This window comes from Kogia breviceps, chromosome 3, assembly GCF_026419965.1.
Source record: "Kogia breviceps isolate mKogBre1 chromosome 3, mKogBre1 haplotype 1, whole genome shotgun sequence".
NCBI lineage: Eukaryota > Metazoa > Chordata > Mammalia > Artiodactyla > Physeteridae > Kogia > Kogia breviceps.
The window spans coordinates 74,963,080-74,985,998 of record NC_081312.1 but is presented as its reverse complement, the minus strand read 5'-3'; the positions used below and the strand labels follow the sequence as shown (position 1 = coordinate 74,985,998).

Sequence of the window (22,919 nt, the reverse complement as noted above, 5' to 3'; positions counted from 1 at the left end):
TGAGAAGGACAACAGAAGGGAGGGAAGTCCAGGCTATGGTATGCTCATTTATTCAAAATGTCTTTATTGAAACAGAATGATAGAGCAAGAAAGAATGAGGTCTGGGAGGAGGTCTTTGGGCATAGGATGGAGCCCAGACCTGGTGGATACAGTGTGGAGCTCCCTCCCTGTCCCCTGACTCTTGCCAAGGAAGTGAACACAAAGCAGCGAGGAGGAGATGGGGTTGAGGGCAGCCCTCTGAGCTCTCCATCGTGACTGGCGTGAGGTGCCTCTGAGGCTTCAGGGCAGCCCTGCCTTCTTCATTCAGTCCTCCTGCTCTCCTTGCCAGGGCCTTGTGCCACCTTTCTGTATGGGCCAGCCTCCTGCCAGGGTGCTCGAAGGTCGCTCAGAGGGCAGGGTTGGGGGTGGCAAGCAGTGGAACGTGGTCACAGCGGTTAGGGGGTGGCTGCCGCAGCAGGGAAGGCCGGCGGCACAGCTCCCCATCCCGGAGCACCTCGGGCAGGAGCTTGCGTTTGGTCTCCGGCAGAAGCATGATGCTGAGGATGCAGAGGAGAGCACAGGCCGCCAGCACCACATGCTGCAGGAAAGCTCCATGGCCCATGTGGAGGCGCTGAGCTGGGCCACTCAGACCGCCAAGTGCCCCCAGTGCCATGATCAGGCCCAGGCCTCGGCCCCTGGGAGAGACGGACAAGGCACTGAGCCTGTAGCTGTGGGCCTCACCCCAGCTCTTCTCCAGCAGCCTCCCCTTTTTCATCCCTCAGGCCCTGTCCTCAGCTGGAGACCTGGAGACTCCCCTGGCAGCACCCCTGCTCTCACCGGACAGTGGTAGGAATGACTTCAGCAGCAAGGAGGGTGCTGAGGATGCCAGCAGCTTGGGAGGAGAAGAGGCCAAGGACAGAGAAGGTGGTGATGGCGGCCTCGTTCAGATCTGGAAGACCAAGAGAGGGAGTGTGTGAACGGAGGTGGGGAGATCATGCTTGGCCTAGTCCCTGCCATCATCCCCTCTGATCCCTAGCCGGGTGGGTCTGGGCATTCACTCATTGGTTGAGAGAACAGACAGGATTGTGCAGCCAGGGGGAGAATTGTAGAAGATGTGGGCAGGGTCTGGTCTGGTTTGGGGAGGTCTGTGCTAGAAGCAGTGGCTGAGCCCGTCTGAGGCACCTCTGCTGGGGTTCCTTTGCTGAGCCCACAGCGTGGGAAAGGGAGGATGCTTACAATCCCACAGGCCCAGCAGGACCAGGGACGCAATGCCAGTGAGGGTCATCGAGAGAAGCAGGATGCCCCGGCGGCCAAATCGGTCCACGGTGACCCCCAGGAAGACACAGGCCAGGGCAGCTGTGCCGCTGGCCAGCAAGGAGCACAGGTAGAAGTCCGATGGGCTCCCTCCTCCGCCCACAGGCTGGTAGCAGTGGCGAATGGCGTGGGCAATAAAGCTGTGAGACAGGGTGCGGAGGCAAAGAACGGTGTCTGAATCTCCCATCTGCAGCCTTTCACAGCCCTGGCTGGCCTCTGTAGGGGTCCTCAGGCTTTCCCCACCTGGCCAGCCCCCATCCCAGCTATTGGCCTGGCCCTTGGCTCAGACACCCAGGCTCACTTGGTGAATCCCAGGATAAGTAGATTTTTCCAGATGTTGCGGTAGTTGAGGAGGGAAGCGAAGGAAAAGGAGGATGTTGCAGGGAGAGGGCAGGTGTTCTCCAGGTCTTGGGAGAGAGAGAGGAGCTGTCTGTTAAAAGGAACAGCTGAGAACCCAGGGTCCTCCCACATGGGTGGTAGGGACCCTGGGAGAAGTGGTACAGCTACAGCAGAGGGCACCATCATGTGTGCACACTGAGGTATCACCTGTAGGGACCCCTGTCTCTTACCCTGCAGGGCCTCCTGGGCCTCCTCTCCCAGCATCTGCCCATGGGGCCGGTTCCGCTCAGCCAGTATCCTCAGCACAGACTGGGCCTCCTCAATCTGTCGCTTCACTATCAGCCACCGTGCAGACTCCAGAAACAGACCAGGCCAGCTGGGGGTGGGGTGGGGGGTACACTGTGAGGCCTCCTGAATCCTGATCCAGGGATGGAAAACTCTCACCTCTGAGGGGCTGGGGCTGGAGCAGGCCTGGACAAGGGGCAGTGGAGAAGAGGAGGGGTCTCCAGGCTAGAGCTAGGCTGAAGGTAGAGATGGGAATGGCCAGACAACAGGTGGAGGGTGATACTGACCCATAAAACAGGAAGAGGATGCAGGGAGCGGTGATCATTCGCTGCAGAAACCGCCAGTCCTTAGAGACAAGGGCCAGGCCCAGGAACAGGAAGTGCCCCCCTACCCCCACCAACTCCCCTGCCAGGGCCACCCGAAGCCTCTGGGTTGGGTCGCACAGCTCCAGGCCTGGAAATACAGCCGGCACAGGGAGGAGAGGCCAGGGAGGAAGGAGGCGAGGGAGAGAACAGGGGAGAGGGAGGGAGGAGGACAGAGAGCAAGGTCAGCCCCTGAATGGAGGCTGCAGACATTGCCTCCCACAGGCTAACCTCTAAGGCAAAGAGTGGAGAGACAGATGTTCAGCTCTCTCTCCTCTCCCACTCAAACCTGGGAGGGCTTGAGGATCAGAGTCCCTGGTGGGTTTTCAGCATTCCCAAATTATGGGCCCTTTCACACCAGACCTCTTATTTGACTTGCACATTAACCCTTGTTCAAGGTCATACAGCTACTCAGGATTTCATTTTTAAAATAAGGCTCATTCCCTGACAGCAGTAAGTGCAGAGCAAGGAAAGCCTTAAAGATCATGGGAGGAGAGGGGTGTGGAGAGAAGGAAGACCCCTGGATGCTTCAAAGGTCTGGGCAGAAAGACAGCTGAGATTCCAGACAGCTGAAATCGGGGGCTGAAGAAGGGACTGAGGGGATCCTAGGGAGCAGTGGGAATGGCCTGGGGATACAGACAGGCAGGCATGAGTCCCTAGGGAAGGAGCTCTGGGGGGGTGCCACTCACGCATCAGGTAGACACCAAGGTCAACGCCGGCAAGCAGAAAGCCCAGGAGGAATCGGAGGGCCATAACACCTGTGGAGGAGCCTGCAGCAGCCCCTCCCACTCCACAGGGGCCCACCAGTCCCAAGGTCAGCAATACAATCCCACGACGGCCAAACCTGGAAAGTAGGGAGAGCCTCTGATCACCCAGACTCCCTGGGGGAGGAGTTGCTGGGTGGGGCCCAGCTGCCCACTTCAAAGCTGGAGGTATTAGGATGAGGCCCTGGAGTGAGGCTAGAGAAGATGGGAGAGGATGGGGACCATGGTTGGCTACTGGGCACTGGGGCGAGGCTATGGTTCTGTGGGGGTAAGACCATTGACTCTTGGGATGGGGCTGTTGGTCAGAGATGAGGGCATTTCTTCATGGAAGTGAGACCAACCATCAGAGTGGATGGGATATTGCTTAGGGGACTTGGAACCATTGGTCCTTGGGCATAGAGCTATTGGTCAGTGGGGATGGAGCTTGTCTTGCTCAGACTGGTCAGAGGAGATGGGGTCATTGATATATGGGGTTGGAGCTATTGATCTATGGAGGTAGGCCATTGGCCACTTGTCCATGGGGATAATATTGGTCAGTGAAAATGGAGCTCTTGATCTTAGGGGACTGAGTGTAATTGATTTTGGGGGATGAAGCCATTTTTCCGTGGGGTTGGGGCATGGGTCTACTAATCCATAGGGGTGGTCAGGGGGGATGGGGCCACTGACCAGAAGATGGAGCCATTGATCCATGGGAATGGAGCTCTTAATCTATGGGCTAGGACCATTGATCAGCAGGGATGATCACTAATCTTTGAAGATTGGACCATTGATCTTTGGGGATGGAGCTGTTGATTCATGGGATAGGGATCTCAGTCCATGTAGATGGGACAGTTGGCCAGTAGGGATGAATCTATTAATCCATAGGAATAATCAGTAAGGATGGGGTCACAGACCAGAGGAGGTGAGACAATTGGTCAATGATGATGGTCACGGACTATATGTCAGTGAGGACAGGGCTACTGAAGGCTAGGCTATTGATTTTGGGGGATAAGACCACTGATCTATGGGGATGTAGACTGGGGTCACTGGTCAATGGGAAGGGGGCACAGATAGCCTGAGAGTGAAGCTACTGACCCAATAGGGTGGAGCCATTTTTCCATGGGGCTGAGCTTATTGGCTAAGGTTACTGAATTTAGGAGACTGAATTATTGGTCTTTGAGGATGGGGTTATTATTCCACAGGAATGATGCTACTGGTCTGTGGGTATGAGGCCCCTGATGCATAAGGATGGGCTATTGACCTCTGGGTTTAGGATCATTTGCCCACAGGGGTGTGTGACTATTGGGCAGTGAGGATAGGCATTGATTTTAGGGAACTGGATTATTCAATGTTGGGTTGCCTTTGATCCATGGGAGTTGAACTATAAATCCATTTGGATGAGACTGTAGACCATTGGAGATGAGTCTAATAATCCACAGGATGGTCAGTGGAGATGGAGTACCTGGTCAGTGGTGATGGTGTCGAGGACCAGAGGAGATGGGAGTTTTGATCCCTGGGAAGAGCTATTGGTTGGTGGGGATGGGTTGTGGATCTTTGAGATGAGGCCACTGATTCCTGGAAATGGGGCTTTTGATCTGAGAGGATCTGAGAGCACTAAAGATCCAAGAGGATGGGGCTGTTAGTCTTGGGGGAGGGGTGCTATTATGGTCACTGATCCGTGGGGGTTGAACTGTTGATGCACATAAGGGTAGTCATTTGTTTATAGAGTTGAGCTATTGGTCAGTGTGAATGGAGCTGTTGATATTTAGAAATTAACATAATGAGCTTTAGGAATGAGGCCATTGAAATGGAGTTAACAGTCCAGGTGGATAAGGCTGTTAGCAAGGATGAGTCTATCAATCTATGATGATGGTGAGGGAGGTGCTTGGTGCTGATAGGGATGATAGAGGAGAAGTTAAGACTTTTGAAACGTGGATATAGGGGTTTTGGTCAGTAGGGATGGGGCTATTGTCTTTTGAGATGAGGCCATTGATCCATGGATCTAGGGATTGGCAAGGAAGGAAGAGTTTTTCCCTGTGTGGAAGAGGTAAGGAAGGAGTATTTCCTGATGGGGAGTGAAGCTGAGACAGGGGTGGGGCTGTATATCATTGAACAGAAGAAATCCAGAGAACACTGCAGAGTCCATCAAGTCCCCTTCAGCCTCTTGCCAAGGCAAGCTGCCTGGGCCAGCCTCCCTAGCAACCCCTCCTCTCTACTCTCCCAGCCCTCACCTGTCTGCCGGGTAGCCCAGGAACAGGTAGCCAGAGGCAAAGCCCAAGATGAAGAGGATCTGCTCCAGGATCACCTGCCAGCCCAGGTCACACACCAGATCCCACTAGAGACGTGAGAGGGACGGAGCGGGTGTGAGGCCCCTCTGCTGGTCGCTCTCGGCCCGCCCCCAAACCCGCGGCCCACCAGGCTGCCTCACCTGGCCGATGGCGTTGGTGGTCAGGACGGGGAGGCCGTTATAGTCCCAGTCCTTGAGGCAGTGGTTGAAGTCCGGCGGGGCGAAGCCGCTGCACGAGGGGTCCGTACTGGTGGCGGCGATGCGGCTGGCGGCGCTGGCTGCTAGGGCGGCGCTGGCGACGCTGACGCCGCTGGCGTTGGGGGGCTGCTCCCAGCCAGAGGCGTTGGGGGCGAAGGCCCCGTAGTGGCAATGCAGCGGGGGCGCCAGCGTGAAGATGGGGTCCGAGGCCATGCCCAGCGCCACAAAGAGTACGGGCAGGCAGCAGAGGCCGAGCTGCAGCTGCTGGCCGCCGCCCAGCGCCCCCACCTGGGCGAGCAGCGCCTCGAAGCTGAGGGGGCCGGGGGGCACGGCCAGCGACAGGCTGCTGCCCATCCCGTCGCCACCCGCGTCGCCCTCCCCCTCCCGCTCGCGTTCGCGCTCCCGCTCACCCTGCAGCTGCTCCGTGGGCACCGCATCTCCGAGGGTCCCGACCTGCTGTGTGTGGGGGGGTGAGGTAAGGGGTGTGTGGGGTGGTGGCAGGAGAAGCGTGAAGCGAAGAAAACCGCAGAGTAAGGGAAGAGGCCGGGAGCCAGCGGGAGGAAGGCGGGCGGCGGAGGATGAGGCGCGGAGGGAAAATGCCGGGCGCTTGGCGGGGGTGCGGGGAGATGATGGCGTAGCCCCCAAGGCGCGGGCACTTACTCCGTTGGGGCTGGGGGTGATCTCTACAGTGCTGTCGATTTTGCTGCCGCCCCCGCCATTGGGCTCGGGGGTCCCAGTGGCTACCCGGGGAGCCAGCTTGCCGACCGCAGGGACCCTGGCGGCCCGCACCGAAAGGATGCACTGCCCTCTGGCCCAGTGGCGCGCCCGGTGCCCGGACACAGAAGCCGGAGAGCCCCTGCTCTGCAGCTCTGCAGCCGCGGGCGCCTCCTTCGTCTCTGCGATCTCTGCGCCGCTTTCCCCTCCCCTTCCTCCAGACTCTCCTCCCCTTCCCACGTCAGCAGAACCTTCAGTCCAGACTCTTCGTCAGAGAGAGGAAGGGGGGCCAGGGCCCAGCGGAGGGAGAGGATGGGGCTCTGTCTCTGTTCCCTGGGTCTGTGGGCCATTGCGATATAAAGGGGGGGAAAAAAGACCCTGAAGGACAGTAGATCCCAGGCAGATGCCAGCAATTCCTCCTTTGCTTCCAATTCTTCCTTCTCATCTACCCATCCATCCACCTACCCACCCATCCATCCATCCACTCATTCATCAGTAAAATTTATTAAGTGTCTGCTATGTTCTGGCCTTGTGCTGGGCTTTGGGGATAACAGGATGGAGAAGACCGACCTTGGAGTAGCTTACTGAGGAGACAGACGGGTATACTGGAAATGATGATACAGGGCATGCATATGGTGGACTGGGCTGGGCACTGTACTCAGCCTTGGCCTTAGTCCTCTACAAGACCACTTGTCTGGTTTCACCACCCCCTTCCTGGCTGAGTCTCCATCATTTCTCAACAGCATTTGGCACTGTTGGCCACCCCTTCCTCTAAAGACTTTTTTCCTTGGCTGCTGAGTCCCACACTCTCCTGGTTTTCTTTCTCTTGCTCCTCTTTTCTCTACCGCAGGCTTATCCTCCTCCTCCTTGCCATCATTCAGTGTCTGCGATTTTCAGAGGCTTGGTTCTAGGTCCTCCTCTCATCTCACACTGTTCTTTCCACCTCGGGATCTCACTTGTGCCCACGGCTTCAATCACCCCCAGTATAAACAATACGAGCCAATACAAACCTGATCCCCAGATCTACATTTCCAGTTCCCACCTCTCTTCTGAGCCCCAGACCCATGAAGCCACCTCTTATTTGACCTCTTACCTTGGATGACTCACAGGGATCTCAAACTCAATACATCCAAGACCAAACTCATGTTTCCCCCAAACCCCCCACCACCCTGGTTGTCTTCTAGTGCTTCTTTCCTCACTGAATGGCACCCTCATCATCCAATTGTGGCCGGATGCTCAGTTGACAGCCCTTGGTGCGCCCTCTTCCTTACCCCCATGTCAGATCCTTTACAAAATCTTGTCCATTTTACTTCCTATATAGTTCTCAGATATTCTGCTTCTCTCCAACTCTACCACCACTAGTCAAGCTACCTGTTGTACAGACTGCTTTAGCCTCAGTTCTTAACCAGTGTTCTGCATCTGCTTTGTTTCCCTTTTCCCCATCTGTTGTTCATAGTGCAGACAGAGTGATCTTTTCAAAATGCAGATCTGGGACTTCCCTGGTGGCACAGTGGTTAAGAATCTGCCTCCCAATGCAGGGGACATGGGTTCGATCCCTGGTCCAGGAAGATCCCACATGCCAGAGCAACTAAGCCCGTGTGCCACAACTACTGAGCCCACGTGCCACAACTACTGAAGCCTGTGCTCCGCAACGAGAGAACCCACTGCAAGGGGAAGCCTGCACACCACAACGAAGAGTACCCCCCCGCTCGCTGCAACTAGAGAAAGCCTGCGCACAGCATCAAAGACCCCATGTAGCCAAAAAAGAAAGCGTACCTGTTCATGTCCCTTTCCTACTTAACAGCCTTCAATGTTTTCTCACTGTCAAGGTAGATACTAATTTTCTAGACACCTCAAACGTGATCCTATGCTCTCTGCAGCTCTACCTCACATCTCTCCCCAAACTCTCTGCGCTCCTATCACACTGACATTCTTTCAGGTTTTCCAGTGCCACGAGTCCCTTGCATTAAGCTGGTCTTTACACCTAGAAGGCTTCTCCTCCCCCTTAGTCAAGTTCTCCTCATCCTTCAGCTGTCAGCTCAAGCATATTTGCCTCAGAGAAGCTTTCCCTAACTCCTTGAACTGCTACTCAGTGTGATTTACAGACCACCAGCAGCTGTATAACCTGGGAGCTTGTTAGAAAAGCAGAATCGCAGCCCTTTGAGTCATAATCTGCATTTTAACCAGATCCCTAGGTGTATGTACATTGAAGTTTGAGATACACTTCTCTAAGAGATTTGATATCTAATAGGTACTTTATTCTCTAATTCCAGGTAAGGGCTGAAAAGGCATGCCCTATCAGTCTCAGCCAGGAAATCCATTCCCTCTTGTCTCCACTGAACTACACTTCTAATTTGTCTCCTCTGTTCAGAAATTTTCCAAATATGGGAAAATGTTCTACTGCAATAAGCAGTCTCACACCACCTTCCCTCCCCCAACTCATTTTAGCATCTCTTAGGGATTTACTTTTGGTGTTGTCACAGCCAACATTCCTTGGGGGTTTGTTTGCGTCCTTGTGTCTGTCCTGGAATTATAATCCCTTTAACTTTCTGTGGTGCTGGGCTGTTTACATGCATTATCTTGTTAGGGCCTCACAACAAGGCTGTGAGATCATTATGCTCATCCTCATATTAAAGATGAAACCAGGACTTGGAGGGACTGACAGGATTTACCTGCAGACATATAGGTACATGGAAACTTGCACTGAGACCTCTGACTCTAATTCCAGGCTGATCTCTTGAAATTCTTTCTGGAAGGTGGTGGAGGATGGCTCCTGTTACAAGTCTTCAACACCTGGGATAAATTTTGGTGGCCTCAGAATCTGAAAATGAGTTTCCTTTTGAGAGTGAAATGAGAACAAAGAACGCAAAATGGAGGAGGCAAATGCATGGGGAAAGGAGCCAAGGGACTAAGACTGTGATTGAATTTTGGGGTGCCTCCAATCCAGTCACTGTGCCAGAGTAGCATCTTGGGAAAGCAGAACTGAAGCAATGGATCTGTGGCTTGGACTACTTCCCTTGTGGTAAATGGCTGGAGTGATCCCCTATCTAAGCCATGGCCCATTAATTTCACCAAAGCCCTGTGGACTGTGGACTTCCAACGCATTAAATTCACTGGCCCCCCCAAAAAAAAAACAAAAAAAAAATTCACTGGCCCCTCAGCTCCTCTAAAAAATGGTGTGTCCAGGAGGACAGTCAGGAAGCCTGGAAAGGGGAGTTTAAGGGGCTAGACCTTCTTGGGTTAACTGAAGGGAGAGGGCGCCCAGGCCAGCAGCACTCTCCAGTTGGCCAGAGCTGTCCTATGGCACAAAGCTGAGGACAGCTGGGGTGACCTCTTCAGCATGGCATCATGAAGGCTCTCTTGTGGCCACCCTCTCCACATGTGCACCTCTCTAATGACATCATTTGACATTGGTCTTGGAGGTCTTGGAGGAGAGGCCTTGGTCACAAATCAGGGCCTGCCTTCCTGGTATGCTGCGTCGCAGACTCTTCTTGGTTCTCTCATCCTCCGAGTCTCAGCACAGATACCACCTCACCTCCCCAGCAATTCTGTCTAAAGTCTCCAATGGCCTCTCCCCTCATCAGTTAGTCTGGCATATCACCCTGTTTATTTCCATTACCAGCAACTGTCAACTTTGTGGCAGGTTTCTTTCTTTCCTTACTTCTTTTAGCTGACTCGTTTATATCCAGCCCACCCCCATGATGTACCTTCAGAACTGCGCCTGGCACATCACATGGGAGCGGAGAACCTGCCAGATGAATAGTTGTTGAAGAAACAGCAAAATTTTCCCCAAAACCCTAAAGGCAGCCTGCCCACAGCGTGTGGCTCTTCGTTTTGGCCAAGGGTGCCAGGCCCACTCCCCAGGCTCCCAAGAAGCAGAGTCAGGGAACCAGACAGCCTGGTTTATTGAGATGCACCAGCGCCCAAGGCCTAGCTCTCCTGCCTCCTGTGGGGAGGAGCCCTCTGGCCTCTCCCAGGCCTTCCCATTCTGGGTGGCCAACGTCCTGCCCTCACTCTCAGCTAACAGTGAGGCACTGATGTTCTAGAGCCAAGACACAGGACAGGAAAGGGGCTCTGGGTGGCCCCTTCCCCCAGAATCTGAAAATGATTCCGGTTTCAGCTACCTGAACCTCTGTGGGGCCGAAATCCCAGAGGCAGGCGGCCAAGCGGTGCCCAAGAACCTCTGCGCCAGGCTGAGGGAGGAGGAAGGTCCAGTTCCTCCTTGCCTTGGAGGGCCTGGCGCCTGCCCCTGACAAAGCAGGGAATAATATTAAATATAAATAATTTATACAAAATGGCTCGTACGAAAAAGCTGCGGGGTACGGGAGGAGGTGCCTCCGTGAGAGGCTGAGATGACTGGAAGGGGGGGGAGGGGGAGAGATGTCTCCACCTCTCCTAGTCCCTAAAACAGAGCCCTCCAGCCGCCTAAGGCCTGGAGGGGGCTCTGGCAGGCAGGCGAGAGCAGAGCAGGGCCAAGGGGCTCAGGGGGCCAGGCTGGTGAGCAGGGTGGTAAATTGCAGGGCCCGCCCTGCCAGCTCCGCCACACACTGCACCATCTCTTGGGCCGCAGGGCCGGATGGGTAGCCCAGGGCGGCCCCCTTGACGGCCAGCACCGTGGCCCGCAATGCCTGGCCCAGTGCTGTGCCTGCAGCTCCGACCTGCGCTCGCAGAAGGGTGGAGGCTGCCAGGCGGCCCAGGGTGTCCCCAACAAACACCAGGCGGTGAGCAGCCACCAGCACCTGCTTGCCGTGGGGCACGAAGAGGCGCGGGGGCTGGTTGGCCCGGGTGCTGGACATCAGGGCCGCCACGGCTGCCTGCAGTGTTGAGTAGTGGCCCTGGCACTGCCCGGCGTAGAAGTGCAGGAGCTGTAGATCTCCGGCGGGAAGAACCAGTGTCTCCCCTGGGGATGGGGCCTCCTGCGGGCGAGAAGCGTGGTCAATGGGATTGCTCTCATTACTGCCGCTTTTGTTCCCATTTCCTTTCTCCTTCCCTCCCTTCGTTCCTCGTTCCTTCCTTTCTCCCTGAGCTCAATTCCTTTAGATCGTACCTCTGCCCGTCAGACAATTTAGATTCTCATAGCGAGTGGCAGGAAGGTGCCCAGAATTGATGTCAGATAAATCTGGATACAAACAACCTCAAAAACAAGTCTCTGAACTTCATTGTTTCCTTGTCTCTAAAATGGGGAGCCTAGGACCACACTGTCCAATGGAAACATAAGGTGAACCACCCATGTAATTTCAAATTTTCTAGTAGCCACATTAAGAAAAGTACAAAGAAATTGGTACATATTTTCTAACTCCATATATTAAAAATGTTGTAATTTCAACCCTGTAATCAATATGAAAATTATTGAGATTGTTTTTCATATTAAGTCTGCAAAATCTGATGTGCATTTTATATTTACAGTACATTTCAGTTTGGACCGGTCACATGTGGAGGGATCGGTAGCCGCATGTGGCTGGTGGCTACCAGACTGGGTAGTGCAGCTCTCCTCTCTGCCTCCTAAGGCTGCGGTGAAGATTAGCTGATATGTTATACAGAAAGGGCTGAGAACAGACAACTGCACGCTGTAAGCACTATGTGAGTGCTAACTATGGCTGTGATTAGTGCTGACGCACGCGATGCGCTGAGCACAGGGTCTGGCGCTTGGTACAAACCTGACAAACGGTAGCTATTGTGATTAGGACCATTCTAGATTAGGTCGAGGAGACCATCTCACTTTCCCGAGGCCCAGAGAGATTAACTGGCGGCTTCAGAGCCCCTGGCTTCTTAGTGGTGGAGCTGCGATTAGGAGCCGGGTCTCTTAGGAACCCAGGAATTCATAGTTGGAAGGGGCCTCAGAAATCACCCGGCCCAGCAACTCTTCTCCTCCCCTGACTGCTCGGTTTTCTGACTCTTCTCCAACACATTCTTTCCTCTCTTTCCGAATCCCTGATATCATCCTTTTCTAAGTTCCAGCTCCTTCCTGAATTCTAACTCCTCTCTACTCCAACTGTCCTGTTTCACTGAACTCTTACCCCCGTCCTAAATCGATTTCCCTTGATGCTCGAGTTAAGAATAGCCCTTCTCCCAAGTTACTGCTCCTCCTCCCCCAGTGCCCCTTCTCTAGCACCACCCCCATGGGGTTACCTGCTGCTCTGGTGGCCCCCTCTCCAGCAGTTCAGGATCCCCTGGGGAGGCCTTATCCTGGGGCCTGGCTCCCTGAGCTTTATCCATGCCCTGCAGGAGGGGATGAGGGTCTCAGTGCAGGGGTGGGGGAGTAGGCTGAGGTCTAGCCTCCATGGTCTTCCAGCTCCTTCCCACTCGCACGTCCTCCCGAAGGTCTCTTCTGCCATCAAACTGCAACCCCTTGACTCTAGGTCCAGGAGAGCTCTGGTGGCAGGTCAGAGGTCTCAGGGACCCCAGGCTGGGTTTAGGGGGAGGAATGTGGCACCGATACAAGTGATGTGGCCAAGTACTGGGACCCAGGCCATAGGGTACAGGGCCAGTGGAGGGGAGGAAGGGAGGAAGCCAGGGTCTGCATCTGGGGCCTCAGGCCTCCTTGCTCCTCTCCCCATCCCTGGCTCTCCTGGAGCCATTTCTGGTGGGGCTGGCTGGAGGCGAGCTCACCTTCAGGTGGACGTAGTCATACTCCTCGGCCATCGGGATGCCCTCATACTCATTGTGGTGTCCTTCTTGCCGGTCCTCCACCTCTCCGATCTCTGGATCCCCCTCGACCTTGGGGCCCCCGTAGCCCGGCAGGCGGGGTGGGGGTGGGGGCAGAGGCCGGTCCTGGATGCTGCCCTTCCGGCCTGGAGCAGGTGAGGGAGCCGGGTTAGGGCTGGGGGCCTCCGGGACAGGCAGGGCCGGCAGAGGGCGGCGGGACAGGCTCTCAGCTGAGGGCAAGCGGGGCCTGTGTGCGGGTGGGGGGCTTCTGGCCAGAAGCAGGGCCAGGGCGTCCAGGTCACTGGAAGCCGAGGCTGCCAGGGGCTCTGGAGAAGGGGGTGTCTCTGGCCCCAGCAGGGGGACGTCGTAGATGCCCTCGTCAGTGCCCCCGCTTTCCCCGTCTGCCAGCAGTTCCTCTGGTGCTTCGTACAGATTGAGCAGGGCGGATGCTCGTTTCAGGTTGGAGGGGGCAGCGTAGAGTGGGGGCCCTGGCTCCCGGCCCCCCTCCCAGTCCAGATCTGGCTCCAGGTCTGACTGTGGCTTCGGGGCCAGAGGCACGTCATAGGGAGCTTCATCTTCTCCAGGGGACTGGGGGACAACCCAGGCCAGAGGGCGGGAGAAGGAGGCCGGGGAGTCATAGGGGCCGTTGGAGGGAACTCGGAGGGCAGTGGGGGGTACGTCATAGACCTGGAGAGGAAGCAGTTGGTTACTCTCAGTCTCGGCAGTGGGCCCCCATTCCGCTAACCCCTAGCCCTGAGAGCCGTCTGTTCCCTGCCCAGCATACACACAAACCTCTAACCCTCACCTCCAGGGCATCTCCAGGGGCAGCCTGTTGGGTCCCACTGCCTCTGGGGACCTTGTAGATGGGATCAGGGGAGGGTGGACAGGGTCCAGCCAGAGGTCCCGAGGTAGGACAGGGTCGAGCTGGGGGTGGCACCACATACACCTGGGGGAATCAACACAGGCGGGTGGGTCAGGTGGTGTGGGGACCAGGGCATCAGATAACGTGTGCCCGGGAGGAGCTTAGACATCTTCCAACCCCCTCCCTGTACCAGTGGGGAAAGAGTCCAGAAAGGGCTGGCCAACAGGATTAGTACAGCAGAGTCGGTGCAGAGCTGCCATCTCAGGGCTCTCCCTGCTCCAGGTGCAGGCACCGGCGGAGGGCAACGTCCTGGCTTGGGGTTTTGGGGGGCTCCAGCTCTCACCTCCTGGTCCTCATTGCCATGCTCTGGGGCTGGATGTGGTGAGCCAGGCTGGGCTGGCGGCGGCTGGGAGAGGCCAGGCTCGGGTGCCGGGCCGGTGGGAAGGAGCTTCACTCTGTTGGCAGGCACAATGCCCCGCTGGCCACGCAGGGAGCAGAGGCACCAGCCGTCCAGCCCGCCAGCGCCTTCCCTCTGCAGTACCCGTAGGACGTCCCCTCGGCGGAAGGACAGCTCCTGGGGGGACTCGGCGGTGTTATCGTACAGTGCCCGGGCCAGCTGGGCCTGCTGGGCGAGGTGGGAGTAGGGAGAGGGGTCTTCACACACATATCAGGTCATGTCACCCCCTGTTCAAAACATAGAGCTCCCCACTTCCCTCAAGCTAAAAATATGACCTCCTGACCCAGCTCTTCCTGACTGGAAGAGCCCTGCCTGTCTCCAGCTTCATCCCTTGCATTCTCCCTCTCTGTTCCTTGATCTAGACAAGCTCTTTCCCACCTCAGGGCCTTTGCGGTTCCTTTACCCGTCCCCTGACTATTCATTTGACTGGCCCTTTTTTATCCTTCAGTTCTTCTTAAATGTCCTCTTCTCCCCACCCCATTCTGTGTCTGTCTTCGCCCATTGCTTCCTTCACAGTACTTTATACTCTTTGCCTATTTACTTTAAAAAATCAATTTCTTCCCCTGTATTGTCAGCCCTGTGAGAAAAGGGGTTTCTATATTCCTAGCCTCTGCAATAGGCTTAACCTGGAATCAGTCCTCCATGAACATACGTTGAATGAATTACATGAGGAAGTCCTGAAAAGGTCTCCCATAGAATCTCCTTTACCTTCCCTGTTTCCCAGTCAGCATCCCCATAAGCAGGTTAGATTAAGCAGTTGCAGAGACCCCGCATTCTGAGAAAGAGTGGGAGAAGCCCAGCCCAGACAGAGCCTCGGCATAATAAGGAAGAAAACAGAAACCAAAGCAGTTGTTTTGTTCTCAGTCTGAGCAAGTAAGGTTCTACCAGCAGAGGCTGAGGTTATCATGGAGAAAAGTGTATACGCTCGTGTGTGTGTGTGTGTGTGTGTGTGTGTGTGTGTGTGTGTGTGTGTGTGTGGTGTGTGTGTGTATGCAGGGGGGCTGGTGGACCAACCAACAGCAAACATTTATCAGCCTGTTTCCAGTCCTGTCTGGTGGGGACATCTAAGCTTTTTCCTTTGAGAGCTACAGGCTCAGGTGAGCCACAGACATCAAGTGTAAATTATATAGCCAGACACTGAGCGAGTGTTTGCACTAATCATCTCATCTCATTTAATCCTCACAACAACCTGACGAGGGAGGAGCCATCATTATCCCCATTTGGAAAGGAATTTGGAACAGAGAGGTTGGTACTTTGCCCAACGACATACAGCTGGTGCAGCATGATTTGAACTCCAGGCTGTGGGATTCCAGAGCCTCTCACTCACTCCTCTGCTGCCTCTTCACAATCACAAGCATAAGGATCTACTTTTCGGGAGTTCCCCAGTGGCCTAGTGGTTAGGATTCCAGGCTTTCACTGCCGTGGCCCAGGTTCAATCCCTAGTCGGAACTGAGATCCCACAAGCCGTGCAGTGCACCCTCCCCAAAAAAAGGATCCAATTTTTTCTTCTTATATTAGTAACAGTAGTTAAGTCAAGAGGGCCCATGACATATATCCGGACAAAACTATAATTCAGAAAGAAACATGCACCCCTAAGTTCACAGCAGCACTATTCATGACAGCCAAGACATGGAAACAACATAAATGTCACTATTCATGACAGCCAAGACATGGAAACAACATAAATGTCCGTTGACAGATGAATGGATAAAGAAGATGTGATACATATATATACAATGGAATATTACTCACCCATAAAAAAGAATGAAATGCCATTTGCACCAACATAGATGCAACTAGAGAGTATCATACTAAGTGAAGTCAGTCAGAAAGAGAAAGACAAACACCATATGATATCACTTATATGTGGAATCTAAAGTATGGCACAAATGAACCTATCTATGAAACAGAAACAGAATCATGGACATAGAGAACATACTGGTGGTTGCCAAGGGGGAAGGGACTGGGGGAAGGATGGAGTGGGAGGTTGGGGTTAGCAGATGTAAGCTATTATATATAGAAGGGATAAACAACAAGGTCCTACGGTATAGCACAGAGAACTATATTCAATATCCTATGATAAACCATAGTGGAAAAGGATATAAAAAAGAAAGTACATATATATGTATAACTGAATCACTTTGCCATACAGCAGTAACACAACACTGTAAATCAGCTTTACTTCAATTAAAAAAAAAAAAAAAAGGACTTCCTTGGTGGCGCAGTAGTTAAGAATCGCCTACCAATGCAGGGGACACGGGTGCGAGCCCTGGTCCGCGAAGATCCCACATGCCGTGGAGCAACTAAGCCCGTGGGCCACAACTACTGCGTGCTGCAACTACTGAAGCCCACACGCCTAGAGCTCACGCTCTGCAACAAGAGAAGCCACTGTATTAAGAAGCCCGCTCACCGCAACCAAAAGTAGTCCCCGCTCACCGCAACTGGAGGAAGCCTGCGTGCAGCAACAAAGACCCAAGACAGCCCAAAATAAAACAGAATTAAATAATAAAAATTTAAAAATAAAATAAAATAAAAAGATAACAACAACAACAGACTTAAAAAACAAAACAAAACAAAAAGAGGACCCATAGCTCAAACATGACTCAAGTTCATAGGAAGTCTTCATGATGCCCAAGTTCCCTTTGCTAGTCTCTCTTCACTGGGCTCTGGTTCCACCAAGTTATTTGGTAGAATCAAGCTTAAGCCACTCACAATGTCAAAATATATTCTGCTTCAGTTATGTTTCCTAAGTGACCCGAGCCTGCTGGCAGGATCCCAGGCAGTGGTGGAAAGCAGGTAGTCAGGCATTACTGAACAGGTAATCCCCGTGGGCTGACTAACTCAGTGAAACCTCTCAAGCTCAAGATCTCTGGCAGGCTGCATTTGGCCACCAGGCCCTGGGAGAAGGATGGCCTGCTCAGCCAGCATGAGTGCATGTTCCTCGTGGCCGGTGTTTCCCTCAGGTGGAGAGGTTGTCCAGCCCTTTATGGCTGGGTGAGCTTAACAATAAGCTGACTTCTCTTGCCTGATTCCAAATTATCAAACCCTTTTCTGATTATATTTTGGCTTCTAAAGGATGTTGTCCCACAGAAAGCCAATACGCTAGCCAGATGACACAAATTCCTGGTTAGCTTGGCCCTTTTCTTTCTAACTGTAAATTAGAAATTGGCGTTTTGGATCTAGCCAGGGGGTTAAAAGCACGGTTTCTGAGGCAGACAGACCTGAGTTTGAGTCCTGGCTCTGCCACTTTCGAGCTGGGTGACTTTGGGCAGTTTGTTTAACCTCTCCAAGCTTCAGTTTCCTCCTTTATAGAATTCCATATCCATAGCTGAATATCCACTTTCAGATAATAACAGTACTAGCCTCACAGGGTTGTTGTGAGGACTGGGTGAGATAATGCGTCAAAGAACCAGGACAAACCCAGACAAAGCTCAGGGCCAGCTTAGGGCCAGTAAATAATAAATATTAGCTATTGGGCTTCCCTGGTGGCGCAGTGGTTGAGAATCCACCTGCCGATGCAGGGGACACAGGTTCATGCCCCGGTCCGGGAAGATCCCACATCTGGGAAGATCCCACATGCTGCCGAGTGGCTGGGCCCGTGAGCCGTGGCCGCTGAGCCTGCGCGTCCGGAGCCTGTGCTCCGCAACGGGAGAGGCCACAACAGTGAGAGGCCCGTGTACCACAAAAAAAAAAAAAAAAAGAAAAAATTGCTGTTATTAGGATCCTGTGAGTTTCATAAGCATAAATACCAACACCCCTTGCTCCCCCAGGCAAAAGAAAGATCTACCTCCTGGGACTACAAAGCTGACCAGCTGACCAGTTGGCTCCTGAGAAGGCATCTTTATGTCAGAGTACCGCACTATGTTCAGGATCTCCCCCTCTTCTGGCTCCGAACTAGGGTCTGCTCATCATCATACAGATTGAGGAGCTAAGAGGAGTTTGGTCTGAGGAGGAATGAAAATCTAACTCATCCTCGAGGGGTGTGGGAAGATGTCAGAAGCCATGCTTCTCTTCCCAGCCTCACAATCCTCCTTCGAAGAATGCCCATTCAGAGGGGGCCAGAAAGCAGGTGGCAGCCTCGCTTTCCCTGGAAATCCTAGGGCCTAGGGAAGGGTGGAAAGGGGACAGAGTTGCTTGGGTTCAGACTACAAGCAGTAGAGGACAGAAAGCAGGGGCGGGGCTGTGAAGAGTTCCTCCCTGTGTCAGGTTTGAATTCTGTCCAATGGGACCAAACCTCTGGGCCTTGCAATTGCGGGAACCCAGGCCAGAGTCCCTGATAGACTGATTGATGATGGGTGTGGCCACCCCAGCTCTACCCTCTCCTCAGGGGTCCAGCTGACTTGTGAGGGAGTGGCTGTCTTAAAGGGGGGTGGCCGTGGGCCACACGCTCACTGGGAGGCCTCCTCCCACTGGCCCATCATGCCAGCTGTCTCCTCCCTTTGTCCCCAGTCCTAGGAAAGTGGCCAGAGGCTGGCTGACATCACCTCCCCTCCTCCCTCTATTTTCTCTTGCTCCCTGCTCGATCTCCCTCTTTTACTTTATTTCCCACCTTTCTGCCATCCCTCCTCTAGAGAAGGGCCCCCTTGGGCCCTTTGCCCTCTCCTGTTTCCCTGCAGCCACCTCCGTTCTTTCAGCCCCCTCCCAACCTTTTACTAGCCTCCCAGTCACAAGCCCCTGCCAACCTCCAGTGGCCATCTGTTCCCGCCCATAAAGGAGCAGATAGGACTCACGCTTGCCCCCTCCCCTCCTTCCAGGAGCAGCCTCTAGAAAGAAAAAGGGGAGAATGGGGAGGAGGAGGAGAGAAGGAGGAGGCCAGATCCAGTAGGAGCTAGGGATGAGGAGTGAGAGGGGGAAAGGGAAACAAAAGTGCCAGAAGGGGGACACAGTCTCCCGAAGAAGCAAGGGACCAAGGAGCGAGACAAAGAAAAGGCAGAAATAAAAGTGACAGGAGTGCAGGACAGGCTGTGGACGTCTCTGCCCGGCAGCCTCCTCTCTCTGGTGGACTCACCGACGTGGCTATGGCCATGGCCTTGGCCTTCCGCGCGGCCAGCTCCAGGCCAGGCTCGGTTTCGCTGACTTCAGCAGCGGCTGCCCCGCACCATGGAGGCGGCCCCCTGCTGCGGCGCCTGAGTCGTGGCCTCCGCAGAGGTTGGAGGAGGAGAAAGAAAACCCACGAAACTCCCCAAATGGGAGGCAGCTTGGCCGGGCAGGAGGAGGAGCGGGGCGGGCCGGGGCGTCGCTGCGGGACCTCATCCAAGGGCGCGCGCTCTGCCCCGTCCCCGCGGCCTCCCGGGGGCTGCCGGGTGGACCAGGTCCCCGGAGCTGCCTGTCCTAGGCCGAAGGGGCACCTCGGATCCGCACGGGCCCAAAGCTCCCTTCCAGTGCCAGGGCGGGCGAGGAGGCGGGAGCTGGGGCTGCGCTCGACGCCCCTCCGGGCCGCTCAGGACGGCCCCGAGGGCAGGGAGAAGCCGCCGGGGCGGTCGGTCTGGACGAGCGAGTTTAGGGGCCAAGCCTCCCCACCCGGCTGCCGCGCCGGAGAGCGGTGCTCCCGAGGCTGAGGGGCGTCGGGGGCTCTGAGGCAGCTCCGCTGCAAGGGAGGGGGCGGGGGGCAGTGAAAACTGAGACGTTCGTCCCTCTTCAAACTCGCCCGACTTGGCGAACCGAGGCCAGGCTGGCGCCGAATGCCTCGGAGAGCGCGGCGGCTGGGCTGGGCGGCCCGACTGGTTACTTTCTGCCCAGACTCTCGCAGCCCCGGCGAGGAGGCGGGTTCCCAAGAACGCACACTAGCTCGCAGCGCGCCTGGGGGTCTGGGGGCGCCGCGACGGCGCCTCGCTACCCGCACGCGGGCCCGGCTCGAAGGGGCGGGACGGCCTTCCCCACACGCCCCCCTCCAGCCCTCGACGCCGCGCTCCCGCTCCCACCCTCGGCCCCCGGCCCTCGGCGCTAGCCCCGCCGCCCGGCTTACACGCACCCTTGGCGGGCCCTCTCCGCGCGCCCCAGGGCTCGGGGCAGCCCGGGTGTCTCTGGCAACCGAGAGAAAGGCCACAAAGCAAAAGAAGGAGCAAAGAGAAGGCGAAGGAGGAGCAGAGGCCAGGGTCCTGCGGACTCGCCTGGAGGTGGGGCTGGGGGGGACACTGAGAGCGCTGGGAAGGCTCCGGGGGTCGTGCGCGGCCTTCAGGCTCACCCCCCGCTCGCGGCTCCCCTTCCCTCCCCTTCCCGGGCTCCCGGCGCCCTTTCTGTGCAGCTCCTTTCTCCTCCCCTCGGGCCCTCTCCGCTCCGGCGCGGGGCTCAGTCCCGGGGATTAAGAGAAAGGAGGGAGGGGAAAAGGGAGGGGAAGGGAAGGGGCGGAGGAGAAAGGAGGACGATCCCTCCAAAGGCGGGTGTTGAGTTTCAGCTCAGGACCCTCGGGCCAAATTGCACGCCCCCTCCCGGCTCCTCTCCCCCGTCGGCTGCAGCCCGGCGTCGCGGCGAACCTCCAGGTGGTCTGGTTCGCTCCCTCCCGGGAGCTTTCCTCTCCCCGTCACGCCCCCGATCTCCCCCGCAGGCCCCGCGCCTCTCTGCATCCCTTTCATTAGCCCCACATCTGTCTTTCCCTTGGGAGGGAGCACGCTCCTTCCGCCTCTCTGGGGTCCTCCGCGGAGCCTGTCTACTCCCTTGGCAGGGCCTCCGCAGGGGTCTGGGGCTGGACACGGATTCTAGCCCTGGCGAGAGAACGTGATGCCTGAGCATCTGGTCCCGGAGCCGCGGGCGGGCCGGTTGTGCAGCCTCTTACGCTTCTCCGCCAGTCTGGGCCTGTCCCCTGCCCTCACTCTGGCTCGCTCCTGCTGCCTTGAGGAGCAAAAGTGGGGACTTCGGGCACAAAAGGGCAGGACTCTTTCAGAGGAGCTGGGATTGCCCCCAGGCTTCAGCTGGAAGGACGCGGCTCGGATCCCCCGCACCTCTCCTGCCCTATTACCGTTCCTTCGTGTTCGCTGCCTCCCTCCAGTTGCCCGCCCCCTCCCCGCCCACCCCGCGTTCTTCCTTTGGGAAGAACACATCGAGGCCTCTCAGAGGCTCCGGAGAAGCCTTCCTTCTTCCGTTTCTGAGGTTCCTGGAATTTAAAAAGTGAGATGCCATAAAAAAAAAAAAAAATAAAAAAAAAAAATAAAAATAAAAAGTGAGATGCCAAACTGGATTGAAAAACTGTAGCATGTTTTCAATATTTACATTTAACACATTAACACTTCAAACACGTAAAGTAGACAATGGCTCTATGTATAGCGTCATTTGGAGATAACATCAGAAGTCTAATTTAAGGCCCTTTGTGAACCTGAGGCCGTGGATACAGAGAGGGTCCCCACCTCCCCTCCCATCTCCCCCCCACCCTCGCATTCCACAGGCCCACTCTTCCAGGCATTTGCCAGCAGGGGAGGGGGAAGCACCTGACCCAGCTCCTTCCTCTCCCTGTTGCTTGGGCACCTGTGAACAAACTCAGACTCCTTTAGGGTGGGAGAGGAGCTTTAAAATTTCCAGATGCATCTCAAGGGAGAGCTCTCCCATTCCAGTTCCAGCCTGGTCCAACTTCTCCCAGACCCCAGCCCTGGGGGGCCTGGCTGCCTCTGGAACACAGATAGTCAGCTTCTGGGGAGTGACTTGGTACATGATCTCTGCCCAGGGGACTGCCAAGGCAAATTGGGGCTCAAGATGGAGGTGGGCAGGAAACCCTGTTCCAAAGATGAGTGATCTGATTGGCACAGGGGAAGCAGATGGAGGCCGGAAAAGACTAAGCAGGAAGGAAGTGCTGGGACCCGGCAAAATGGTGGTTTGGGAGGAAGGCAGTGAGGCTCACTGCCCTCATTGTAGCTGAGCGCCTAGCTCGTGCCTGGAGCTAGGTGAGGGGGTTAGAGTGCAAACCTGCAGGAAAACAAGTCTGTGCTTCTGGGGTGCCCAGGCAGGAAATGGAGCCAGTCAGACTCGGGAGTGAATCCTGGTTTGTCAGCTCTGTGACCTTGGTCAAGTTCTGGAACATCTCTGAAGCTCAGTTCCTCATCTGGAACACTGGCTTTGGTGAGGAGTAAATATATGTAAAGTGTGTAGCACAATGGCCTTTCCTTTTCACCTTGGCTTCCCACAACTCCCCCTGCACCCCCAGTTTGTACCTTCATGAAAGTTCAAAGTGTATCTTTGTTGAGGGCAGGAGGAGCCTTCTTCCTGTCCTTATGCCTCATCTCTGCACTCTCCTTCGCAAACTGAGGTTTCAGGTGATTCTAACTCGTTCAGGGAGAGTTCAGGGCTCCAGGTTAGGTTGGAGGAAACCCAGGCTGGGTGGTAGGCTAAGACCCTGGGTGGGCGGCAGCCTCAGGCAGGGGGCGCCTCAGCTTCGGGGCTTGCGTTTGCCACTATTCAGGGGGTAGAAAGGCAGGAACCCCTCCATCAGGCTTTCTGGGTCCCAGTCTTCTCTCCCACTCTTGTCTTTTCCTAGCAGGGTCAACCAGCTGATCTCCTCATCCCACCCCATGACCTGTTCTTGTTCTTCCTGTTACTCAGAACTTCTCGGGTGCTCATGGATTCTTCCAGTTCTCCTCTCTTTGGACCCCACAGCATCCAGATTGGCTGCATTCTGACCCTGGCTCTGACACTAGCCAACTCCAACCTTGGCAAGCTATGTGACCTCTGGGAGCCTCTGGTTCCTTGTCTGTCAAATGGGATAATAATGGAACTGAAGATTAAGAGAATCCCGAGAACTGGAATTCCC

At 55.4% G+C, this 22,919-nt stretch overlaps 2 protein-coding genes across 14 annotated transcripts; both read right to left on the bottom strand.

Moving 5' to 3' along the window:
- Window positions 1-34: 34 nt before the first annotated feature.
- On the bottom strand, window positions 35-6,480 carry SLC22A17 (solute carrier family 22 member 17). 4 transcript variants are annotated; one of them, XM_059058707.2, is made up of 10 exons: window positions 6,168-6,480; window positions 5,451-5,963; window positions 5,254-5,357; window positions 2,969-3,123; window positions 2,205-2,370; window positions 1,863-2,008; window positions 1,595-1,700; window positions 1,216-1,433; window positions 817-928; window positions 35-674 (listed from the first exon to the last, which is right to left on the bottom strand). In XM_059058707.2, the coding sequence occupies exons 2-10, from the start codon at window positions 5,859-5,861 to the stop codon at window positions 386-388; spliced, it is 1,707 nt and encodes a 568-aa protein (XP_058914690.1). In that variant the 5' UTR covers window positions 5,862-5,963; window positions 6,168-6,480; the 3' UTR covers window positions 35-385. The 4 variants fall into 4 exon arrangements, with proteins under 4 accessions (XP_058914690.1, XP_058914694.1, XP_066884842.1 ...); XM_059058711.2 differs by having other exon boundaries at window positions 5,451-5,960; window positions 6,168-6,449; XM_067028741.1 differs by lacking the exons at window positions 1,216-1,433; window positions 1,595-1,700 and having other exon boundaries at window positions 5,451-5,960; window positions 6,168-6,424.
- Window positions 6,404-19,603, bottom strand: EFS (embryonal Fyn-associated substrate). 10 transcript variants are annotated; one of them, XM_067028745.1, is made up of 8 exons: window positions 19,194-19,306; window positions 14,072-14,353; window positions 13,672-13,812; window positions 12,831-13,553; window positions 12,351-12,440; window positions 10,961-11,137; window positions 8,894-9,014; window positions 6,476-6,560 (listed from the first exon to the last, which is right to left on the bottom strand). In XM_067028745.1, the coding sequence occupies exons 1-7, from the start codon at window positions 19,209-19,211 to the stop codon at window positions 8,940-8,942; spliced, it is 1,506 nt and encodes a 501-aa protein (XP_066884846.1). In that variant the 5' UTR covers window positions 19,212-19,306; the 3' UTR covers window positions 6,476-6,560; window positions 8,894-8,939. The 10 variants fall into 10 exon arrangements, with proteins under 10 accessions (XP_066884847.1, XP_066884846.1, XP_066884849.1 ...); XM_067028748.1 differs by lacking the exon at window positions 8,894-9,014 and adding an exon at window positions 9,929-9,969 and having other exon boundaries at window positions 6,506-6,560; XM_067028749.1 differs by lacking the exon at window positions 6,476-6,560 and adding an exon at window positions 9,929-9,969 and having other exon boundaries at window positions 8,974-9,014.
- Between the last annotated feature and the right edge of the window lie 3,316 nt (window positions 19,604-22,919).